Source organism: Triticum aestivum, chromosome 2D, assembly GCF_018294505.1.
Source record: "Triticum aestivum cultivar Chinese Spring chromosome 2D, IWGSC CS RefSeq v2.1, whole genome shotgun sequence".
In the NCBI taxonomy this organism is placed as follows: Eukaryota; Viridiplantae; Streptophyta; class Magnoliopsida; order Poales; family Poaceae; genus Triticum; species Triticum aestivum.
The window spans coordinates 265,864,497-265,876,091 of NC_057799.1; the positions used below are offsets into that span (position 1 = coordinate 265,864,497).

General features: G+C 48.2%; 1 protein-coding gene across 2 annotated transcripts in view; it reads left to right on the top strand.

Annotated features, from left to right (window-relative positions):
* Positions 1–11,038, top strand: part of LOC123052732 (probable (S)-ureidoglycine aminohydrolase) — a 31,356-nt gene extending 20,318 nt beyond the window's left edge. For both annotated transcript variants that reach the window (XR_006425010.1, XM_044476055.1), the window contains 2 exons: positions 10,392–10,445; positions 10,526–11,038. Coding sequence is in view for 1 of the 2 variants with exons in the window: in XM_044476055.1 (XP_044331990.1) it covers positions 10,392–10,445; positions 10,526–10,598 (127 nt within the window). In the remaining variant the exon portion in view is untranslated. The remainder of the gene's footprint in view (positions 1–10,391; positions 10,446–10,525) is intronic.
* Positions 11,039–11,595: the final 557 nt, after the last annotated feature.

Here is an 11,595-nt window from a genome sequence, read left to right on the forward strand (position 1 = left end):
TTCTTGTCTGGCCACGCCCGGGTCACAACAAAGCTAGAGTTCTGGTTAAGTGTCATATCAAAGATGTTGCTGAGGTGCCGCATAGTCTGTTGGTTACCAGGGTTGGTTTGCTGCCAGGTCTTGCTCGATCTTGATCTGTCCCTGTGTATGTTCTGAATGGCAGAAATACTATTCCCAACTTAGTTGGTAATGAGGATGTTCCTCCCCTTCTGAATGCATCACCCCACCCATATGAGCTTCCATACTACACCCTCATGCAGCAGGCAAGAATTGATGAGATGACTGCACAAGATGCTCTGAATGAAGAGGCATGGAACGCCCCGGAACCTACCCAGGAGCACATTCAGGAAAATGGTTGGCCTATATCACTACTGGAATCAGCTAATTTGCCATCTGCCAGCTCTTTGCCGTCTGCTAGCTAACGGCAAAGAAGCTCTTTGCCATCAGCTACCCAAAAGCAGACGGCAAAGAAACGGCAGACGGCAAAGAAGCTCTTTGCCATCTGCGAGCTCTTTGCCGTCTGCCAGCAGACGGCAAAGAATCTTTGCCGTCCGCTGGCAGACGGCAAAGAGTGAGGTGGCCCCCACCCCCCGCCCGTTTGGGAAAAACTTAATGGCCCACCTCTTTGCCGTGCAAAAAGGCGGACGGCAAAGAGAGGCGGACGGCAAAGAAGGCACTACCTAATGGCCCGTACCCCCCGCCCGTTACTCAGTTTCTCCTCGCCGTTCTCTCGTCCCACCCCGCCGCGCGCCGCCGCCCCCACCACTCGCCGCCGCCCCGGGGCCCCGCCGCCCCACCGCCCGTCGCCCCCGCCGCCCGTCACCCGCCGTCGCCCCCACCACCCGTCGCCCCCGCCGCCCCGTCGCCCCACCGCCCCGGCTCCCCGCCGCCCCACCGCCCCCCCCCGGCCCCCCACCGCCCCGGGCCCGGCCCCCCGCCGCCCAGGCCGCCTCCTCCACCGCCCCGCCCCCCTCCTCCACCGGCCTCCTCCACCGGCCCTGCCCCAGGTGAGCCCCCCCTTTTTCTGTTTTTTTTCCTTTTTAGTTTTAGTTTAGATTTAGTTTTAGTTGTAGTTTTAGGTTTAGTTTTAGTTTAGTTTTAGTTTAGGTTTAGTTTTAGGTTTAGTTTAGTTTGAGGAAAGAAGAAGAAGAAGAGAAAAAGAGGAGAGGAAGAAGAAGAAGAGGAGGAGGAGAAGAAAAAAGAAGAAGAGGAAGAAGAAGAAGAAAAAAGAGGAGAGGAGGAGAAGAAGAAGAGGAAAAAGGAAAGGAAGAAGAAGAGGAGGAGGAGAAGAAAAAAGAAGAAGAGGAAGAAGAAGAAGAAAAAAGAGGAGAGGAGGAGAAGAAGAAGAGGAAAAAGGAAAGGAAGAAGAAGAAGAGGAGGAGGAGAAGAAAAAAGAAGAAGAGGAAGAAGAAGAAGAAGAAGAAAAAAGAGGAGAGGAGGAGAAGAAGAAGAGGAAAAAGGAAAGGAAGAAGAAGAGGAGGAGGAGGAGAAGAAAAAAGAAGAAGAGGAAGAAAAGGAAGAATAGGAAGAAGAAGAAAAGGAAAAAAGAGGGAAAAACCCCGACCCGACACGGCACCCCGACCCCGACCCGGCACCCCGACCCCGACCCGGCACCCCGACACGACACCCCGACCCCTAGACCCCGACCCCGACACCCCGACCCCGACCCCGACACCCCGACCCCGAGCCTGACCCGACACCCCGACCCCGACACCGACACGGCACCCCGACCCCGACCCGGCACCCCGACCCCGACCCCCACACCCCGACCCCGAGCCTGACCCGACACCCCGACCCCGACACCGACACGGCACCCCGACCCGACACCCCGACCCCGAGACCCCGACCCCGACACCGACACCCTGACACCACACCCACCCTTACCCCGACACCGACACGGCACCCCGACCCCGACCCGACACCCCGACCCCGAGACGGCACCCCGACCCGACACCCCGACCCGGCACCCCGACCCGACACCCCGACCCCGAGACCCCGACCCCGAGCCTGACCCGACACCCCGACCCCGACACCTACACGGCACCCCGACCCCGACCCGGCACCCCGACCCGACACCCCGACCCCGACACCTACACGGCACCCCGACCCCGACCCGGCACCCCGACCCGACACCCCGACCCCGAGACCCCGACCCCGACACCCCGACCCCGAGCCTGACACGGCACCCCGACCCGACACCCCGACCCCGAGACCCCGACCCCGACCCCGACACGGCACCCCGAGACCGACACGACACCCCGACAAAGAGCTTGATGCCCTTTGAGGCTTTTGTACATGCCTGTCACATACAATTCCTTCAACCCTGCATTGTCAGTGATACTTGTGGTATCCTCAGATGGGGAATTTGTGAACACAGAGACAGTTGAAGAATTTGCAGCAATAGAAGCATTTGAACTTTCAGGTGAGAAATAGCAGATTCATGTTCAATGCATTTCAAACATGGTGGAATGAATTCATATTGAGCGGAACTGATCTGTTAAGCAAGCAATGAATCGTTTTCCTTCTGAAGATCTTCATAGCTCACCCTTAGCTTTTCAAGATCTTGCTTTTTTTTTTAAGAAATTCATAAGAAAGCTTCTCATGATCAATTAAGAGAGTGTTATGATGACTTTGGAGATTATCAAACTTAGACTAAAGTCTCTGAAGATTTTCAGTCACAGTTTGAGTTCGATCCTTTTCTTCACCCAACAGGTCATCGCTTTTGTCTAGCAAATTTTGACATTTTTCAAAGCTTTTTGTTGTTTAGTGGCAATAGTAGCAAGCTTGGAGTAGCTGGGTCCAAAATCATCATCAGATTCATCAACACTAGAGTCAGATGAGGAACATTCGGTTACCTTTGCACCTTTTGCCATGAGGCATGGTGCTGAAGATGATGGTTCAGGTTCGAAAATCATCGTTTTGAGTGATTCTTTGAAATCATCAAATCAGGGATCATGACGAGTTCGATGACCTTCATAGACATCAAAGATTCGGTCCCAAATAAGCTTCGCATTGCAGAGATGCATAATGAGCCTGAACTGATCTCTGGATACGCAGGAGCAGATGATATCTTTCGCCATGATGTCAAGTCGAGTGTACTTGCGAATATCATCAGCATCCGCCATCTTGCATAGATCGGTAAGACCAATCTCAGTGATGGTCCATAGCTCGCTGTTCATTGCCATGAGGCGCTTCCTCATCATGACCTTCCACTTGTGATAATCATGAGCGTCAAAGATGGGGCATGTCACTTTCTTCATTTCTGCGGTCGACATAACTAAAACTCCAGGTGGTTAAACCAAAATCACACAGAACAAGGGAGTACCTTGCTCTGATACCAATTGAAAGTGCGTTATATCGACTAGAGGGGGGGGGGGTGAATAGGTGATTTTTACAATTTCGTCACTGAGGAAATTAAAGGTGAGGAATTTCCTGAGCAACGAACTACTAGCAGCGGAATAAGTACTCAGATGCATGCATAACAGAACAGTAGCACAATCATCATGATGAAATGAAACATACACAGAGCACAAGTAGCGTGTAAACATGATAGCAGGCTGAAGACAAAGTGACTGAAGAACTGGGATTGAGGAAATTGAGAAAGTCTTTAGTCAAAGTCTTCAAATAGTAACGATCAATTTCATCAGCACACGAATGAGGAAATGAAAGGGTTGAGGAAATAGAACAAGTAGCTTGGTGAAGACGATGATTTGCTAGACCAGTTCCAATTGCTGTGACAGTTGTACATCTGGTTCGAGCGGCTAGGTATTTAAACCTGAGGACACACAGTCCTCACCGTATTCTCCTTGAGCTAAAGTCACACAGACCTCGTCCAATCACTCGTGGTAAGTCTTCAGGTGACTTCCAAACCTTCACAGAATCAGTCACTCGGCGATCCGCAATTTTCTCTTGGATGCTCTAGACCATGACACCTAACCATCTGGAGGATGCACAGTTCTTAAAAGTAACAAGCTTTCGCTCCACATAAGAACAATCTCTTCGGTGATGCTCAATCATTTTGGGTTTGTAGGTGTTTGGGTTTGGGTTTTTCTTCACAGATGATTTTCGCTCAAAGTCCTCAGAGGATGGAATGCTCTCAATGACAAGTGTCAGTTTCTCTCGGAGCAGCCAACCAAGTAGTGGTTGTAGGGGGCGGCTATTTACAAGTGAAACTACGAAAACAAAAGTCTTCACGCTTCATAATCCTCGGATCAATATCGAAGTCTTCAAGGTCACACCAATTTCCTCACTTTCAAAGTCTTCAAGAAAACCAAAGTCTTCAACTGAAGACATTCATTAGGGGTCGACTTTCATCGTAAATATCAAACTCCTCATACACTTATAGAACCTGTGTACACTCACAAACACATTAGTCCCTTAACCTATAAGTCTTCAATACACCAAAATCACTAAGGGGTACTAGATGCACTTACAGGCGGAGGCCGCCTGGGGCGGCGGCTGCTACGGCAGCCACGGCGGCGCAGTGGCGGTGATGGGCGGTGCGGCTGGGGGCGGCCCTTAGGACCCGGTCAGGAACAAGCGGATCCCCTGGACCGCCCGGGTGAGGTCTCGCAGCGCCCCGGACACCTCCTCCGGGGTGAGGACGGCGGGGGCGGGCGCGACGGAGGAACCCAGCGCGGGCAGGAGCGGGGCGAAGGCCGTGGTGGTCACCGGAGGCGACGAGGTGGCCGCCAGCGGGAGGGACGGGGTGGGCTGTGGCGTAGACATGATCGAACCAAAGCTAACTGATACCAGATTCATAGGAGCTAGGGTCCTATCGGGTCTTGACCGTAGGTTGTAGGGGTGAGAGGTGGGTTGGCGAGAGGTTGGGCGCGGCCGGCGGCGTGTCGGCGCCGTGATCGCGCGGAAGGAGGCGGCGGTGGTGGTGAGAGGCGGCTAGGGTTTAGGGTTCCGGCTCCTAAGGGGAGTCGGCCAATAGTTATGACTTATTTCTTAACCGCCTTACATCTGTTTATATAATCCTTGCTGCTAATAAAAATAGGGATTTTTACATCTGTGCCCCTGGTTCCTTAGCTCTACTCATCCATCCCCACACTCTTAACTTTTGCTCAGTTTTCCCCACTCCTTTGCCCGAAACCCTCAGAAGAGGTCACAACGGACGTCCCGTCGGGTCAGTGCTTTGACCGTTAACTCTGACGAGTGGGGCCGTGTTGGGGGTGTAGCTGTTCGACCGTTGGGCCGTGGTTTCGTTGGGCCGTCCCTTGCATTAAACGCCTACGCGCCGCCACGACAGAAGCCTGCTATGCATGCACCCAACAAGCCTGCCTGCATGCGTCGATGCGCCGACCGAGCCTGCATGCACTGATGCGTGCCGCCACGATGCACTGGCCGAGCCGCTTTCGTGCACGCCAGCCTCCACGGATGCAGCGGCGGTCGCTACTGCTGGTTCCTCTCTTCCCGCACACTTGTCTCCTCGATTTAGAGCATCGTTTTTACAATCAGTTGCAGTCTTTTCGATCCACTCGCACCTGCACCCGTTTTACTACGACAAATAAATTGAACAAATATGTTGTGGCTGCATGCACTAGCTAGGTGGCTACATATTTGTGGCTTGTGTAAGAAAAGAAGGGTTCGTTGTGGCTGCATGCAGTAGGTGGTTACTAACAAGGTGAGCTCTCTAAGAAAACAATCAACATACATGTAGATAGGGCCAACAAGCCCATAGCACGATCACATAGTTGAAACTAGGAAGAACTTCATAATAGAATAGATAGAAAACTTAATAATAGAACTTGATAAAAGGGCCAACAAGTCCATAGCATCTCTTACATAGTTCAATGGGATTACAACTTAACATGACATAGACTAAAAAATAAATAGATAGAGGGTTTAGAACCCTAGACGCCGCCTTCTCCACCTCGCTCCTCCTCCGGGCGCCCTTCACTGCTCCTCCGGGGCGTTGTCCATGGGGTACAGAAGAGTGTGCATGCGGGACGCGGTGGGGAAGATGTTGGTGTACTCCGTGAACATGTTGTGGGTGGTGAAAGCGATGAACTCGCAGCCACACCAAAACACCTGGCCGAGGAGGTAGAAGGCGTCGAATGTGTTGGTGAAGTGGGCAAGGAGAGCAACCACCACCCCGTTTTGGATGACCTCCTCGACACGGAACATCCTTGGAGATCCCCGCGGGAGGTGGTGGTAACCGGACGCGAGGAAGAACTCGGTGAAGTTCCTTGCGGTCCTTGACCTTGATATTGCCCACACACGTAGTGTGTGCTCAACGTACACGCCAGGAGGGTAGAGCCTCTCCGGCACGGTGGGTGGGAAGTGGTAGGTTGGTCCGGTGTACTGCATGGCTGAGGATGTGCTAGAAGAAGGAGAAGTGGTCGAAGAGTAAGAAGGGCAGATGGCAGAGAGGATGGGAGATGGATGAGGGATGGCAGAGGCAGAGGGTGGCTTAAATAGCCGTAGTGCTATGTGTTATTTGGCCGTGGCAATAACGGGGTCAAATGTGAAGTAACCCGTTTTCAAACCCACCGCAGTATCGGGAGTGTACACGCGTGGGAAACGGTGGTTTGAAAAAGAAGAAGAAAAAGAAGCTAATTGCACGCGTGGGAATCCGTGGTCATATATATTATATGAACAAAAAGAGACGATTTTTGAATAGTTTGTGGCCATTTTGCATGATAAAAATAAATTTGGCCCTTAAAAATTTGGTCATTTGCTACGCAATGTCAATTGATTTCAAACGATGCAAAAATACAGAACCAACACGTTCACAAAAAACAGAGCAAACGATGCAAAAAAACGACGCAATTCTACGGCCCAACCAGAGCTTGATTTCCTTTTGGGCCCAATAACAACGTTTTTTTCGAGGAGTCAGTGGTGGGCGAGCAGCCGAGCACAACCAATAGGATCGCCTCTCGCGGATCGCCCCACGATCCAACGATGCGGAGCCGTCCTTGTGATCCAACGGCGCGGAGCCTGCATGCAGCCAGCCCACCTAATTCCTTCTAGAAGATCAGATCTGAGGGCTGTCGCTTGGCGTGAGGGTATGATCGGACGGCTGACGTTGGGAGCTAGGGTTAGGCGAAACCCCGCGGGGTTTAGAGGGGTTTTGAGCTGGTCAACGGGGTTTCGAAGGCTTTGACTGAGCATAACTAATTTAAAAAAAATGAAAAATATGAAACCTTCGATGTTTGTCGTTTTATAAGACAAACTAACGAGGAAAAATACTAAACTTGGTCTATGGTCATTTTCATGAAAAAACCCTAACTGGCACGATCAAGGTCAAATGAGCACCATTAATTTTGAAAAAATCAAAAAAATATAAAACCTGCGCACAATGTTGTCTTATGTGACATGTTACCAACCAAAAATCATAAACTTGGTCTATGGTCATTTTCATGAGAAAACCTTCACACATATGAGCTATCATATACATGATTTCATAAAGTTCAAGGAGAGGAGGTGATGTTACCTTCTGTTTTTGAAAATTAAAAAAAAATCATCAAAGCTTTATTTTAAAGTGAATAAGAAGGATCTTAAGTTAGTTTTCCATTTTCATATTTCAAAACGTGTTTTTAATAGTTTTTATATTGAATCATATGTTTTCAAAAGAAAATGTAAAAATATGAAAATTAATTCAGAAAATAGTGAGACTTCGAATCTACACTATGGAAAATGAATATGTGTTAATAAAAAAACATTTGCCTCATTTAGGGTAGGTCCAAAAAAACTTGATTACAAATGGGCTGTTTACCCTAGCGTGGGAGCTCATTTGGAGCACATGTCTCAAATTCAAATTTATTTGACTTCCTCTAAATCACTTTAAATTTTGCACACATGATCTCCTACACAAACATAGATAATTTGCCAAGGTTTTACTTGTTTTTGCATTTTCTTAAATTTATACTGTCCAGGTTTGCCAAGGTTTACATGATCTCATTTGGAGCATGCATTTGATTTCTTACACAACATGTGTGATCATTGCAACACCTAAAATCATAGTTCACAACATCTAAACATAACTAATCGTAGATTCAGGACAGACAAATATACCACAGGCAAATTTAAGGACAGATAAATGTAGATAGCAACCAGATTACTAGCATAACCAACGAGATGCAGTTCAACATACCATAACCAACGAGATTCAGTTCAACAAACCAAAAGTAACCCAACAGTTCAACAAACCAAATAAAAAATAACACAACATTACATCATCGATCACATCACGCCAGAGTCAGGGCCTTCGCGAGGGCGGCATGCTGCCCCCTGATCATGTAGTCCTCCTTGCGAATCGCTACATCCTGAGCATGAGACAGAAGGTGATCGAAGTGGCCATCCCTTGGCTTTGGCTTGGTGGTGCAGTAGGGGCAGTGCCACTTCTTGAACTTGCGGTTGTAGAAGGAAGCAACTCCCTTGGCCTTGATCTTCTCCACCTCCTTGGCTGTGAAGGACGCGACGTTGTCCTTGTACACATCATCTCCAGAATCATACTGCACACATGAATGAATTGCATTAATACATTATAGATTCATATACACCATGTCAAAGGAACTAAATGAACAAGGGATAGGCTTACCTCATATTCAGAATCGTCACTAAATGCCCCCTCATACGGGTCGTAGTCGGCCAGCTTCCTCTTTCTCCCCCCCCCCGGCAACCATCATCCTCCTGAATATACAATTACATCCATCACTAGTAGCCAATTGAAAATTTAGATATGCACACATGACACATTGATCATAGGGCTAATACACTCCCAATATCAGAAATGTTTTAGAAGTGGGTTTTTTTTATTTCTGTGCCCCTTAGCTCTATGCATTCAAAAACCACATCCATCACTAGTATATCAATGTATTAGATTTGTACACACATTGATCAAAAACCTCAATATGACATTCAAATAACACATTGATCATTGGTCATGCACACACATTGAAGAACAGAGCTAATATAACTACATATTTTGAAAAAAATTATATACTAATGAATCAAATAACTTCTTAATCAATGGATTCCATTTGGGCATATGACATTCAAACCCCCAATCTAAATAGCATTCAAAAACAAATCTAATAGGGACCCAATCTAAGGCAACGAATTTGAGTAGCATTAAAAACCCCAATATGTGAGCACTAAAAACAAATCTAATAAGCATCATAGCATTAAAAACCCCAATCTGTTCACAACATCTAGCATTTTTGCAACAAATTTATCCAAATCTAAAAACAAATCTAAAAACCCCAATCATTGCAGCACCTAAAATCATAGTTCACAACATCTAGCTAGCATTTTTGCAACGAATTTATCCAACAAACCCTAGTCAAAAAACCCCCATCCCCCCAACCCATACAAAAAACCCCGGCCCATCCGTCAAACCAACTACTCTAACCATCTGAACTACCGTATGAATCACAATCTAACCAATGCAACTAGGGAGCAACTAACTCTACAAGCTAAGCAAGTGCAAATACCTGCTCCTCCACGGCAGATGGCGCAACTGGGGCATCGGGATGGACTGCGCCGCTTGACGCCGTCACCTTCTGCAGCGATGAGGCGGAGCCCGCCACATCCGCAGCGGTTGCGAGTTTCCCCGCACCGCCGTTGACGCCGCCGACATCCGCGGTCACCGCGCCCTGACACTGCAGCTCCACCACATCTCCGGCCGCTGCGCCGGCGTCGCCACGAGCGTCGGCCATCTGACAGATGGAGGCGATGAAGGTGAGGAAGAGGATGCGGTGGGGTAGAGCGAGACGGTGCGGTGGAGGAGAGCGAGACGACGCCGGTGGGGGAGAGGAAGACAATGCGGCAGGGAGGGGATTTGGGGAAAAATGGTAGGGAAGATGGAAGTGGTTGCCCTCTTTATATGATGGGACGTTTCGGGCATGTCCATGGACACGTGCTACCCCACGACCGCGGTCTTGCATCCGCCCACGTATACGCGGCCCCACTCGTCAGCTAACGGTCAAAGGCATTGACCCGACGGCAACGTCCGTTATAACCTGTTCTTAGTGTTTCGGGCAAGGGAGTGGGGAAAAGTGAGCAAAAGTTAACAGAGTGGGATGAATGAGTAGAGCTAAGGAACCAGGGGCACAGAAATAAAAATCCCATAAAAATAAGATAAGTTGGGCTAAGCCCCTAACTAGACGCGCCCAACGGGCCTCCTCCAGCTATAAGTGACGCAGGTCATAACAATGCGGGACTGTTTTTAATATGCATAATTTACCATATATTAATATTCTTTTTCCGTCCATTGCCCTTCAAATGTTTACATATTTTTGACTTAGAATTGTGACATTATGTTCTCAAAGCCAAACATACAGTGTTCTTTCCTGAGAGTAAAAGGTCAACTGCTGTTTGCTACTGGCATATATTCCATAATGTTCCATATTCCACTAGAGTATTTTGCATTGATGATACAGGTATCCGGTGCAAGCAGGCGATACCATTTGGATGGCGCCATTTGTGCCTCAATGGTTAGTGTGCGAACTTTGCGTTCATCATTGATGGACTTGGCTTTTGTAGGTAGCTCATGGCTGTTGCCTTGCTGTTCCAGGTATGCTGCCCTTGGTAAAACCAAGTCTAGGTACCTGCTGTACAAAGATGTCAATAGGAATCCACTGATATGAGCAAAGGCACTCACTCTTGATGGATGGCAGTCGTTCACCATAGAGAGCTATGAAGAGTTCTTCTAGAAGATGGCCTCCAAAAGACATTGCTCCAACTGCTTGCTGGCGAACTGCACAGATTCCAGAGAATCTGTGTAATAAAAATAATAATAGCAAATGAGTACTTGGAAAATTGTGATCTTCATGGCTGCCCATTGGTGCTTGGAGGATGATATGAAATCTGATACTTTCCCCCTTTTTCGAGATTGAACCTTGGAACTTCCATGTATTCGTGTCTGGACAGAAATTGCCGTAGCCGTGGCACTTCAGTAATCTCGACTGGCTAATCCGTTGAAAGAAGTTAAATGCATGCATTGATGTAAAGAAGAGGAACAACTGTCACTTGATTCACTCGATGAAATAGTGGATGTGCAAACCCACTGCGCATGTTATGTCTTTAATCGAGTAAATTAAGTGACTTAGGTCATCTCCGACGGTGACCCGCAAATTTCCTCCTGCATTCGTCTGTGGACGGTGTCCGAGGACTAGTCCGTGGACACGGATGTGGGAGGCTTCCATCCAAGCTGCCTGCATGCATCCGGCATCACTCATTTTTTTAAGTCTGCACATTCAAATAGCCGCATACATACAGTTCAAGCGTTCAAGTAGCTGAACTCACTCATTTTTTAAGTCCGCACTTACAAATAGCCGCATACATAGAGTACAGATGTTCAAATAGCTGCATGCAACACCAGTTCAAATTTTAAAAAGTTCAAATATTACATTTCAACATTGTTGTCCCCTTTAACCACCCACTAATGCTCAATCAGATCTTCCTTTAGCTGCTCGTGAGTTGGTTGATGCCGAATTTGTTGATGCATTTGAATAAACTCTTCAAATGTGGCTGGATTCTGGTCTGGAAGTTTGATAGGATTAACCATGTTCTCAAATTCTAGAGCTGCGGCATCATCCTCACCCTCATCCTTGACGATCATTGTTGTGCATGACCACACAACAT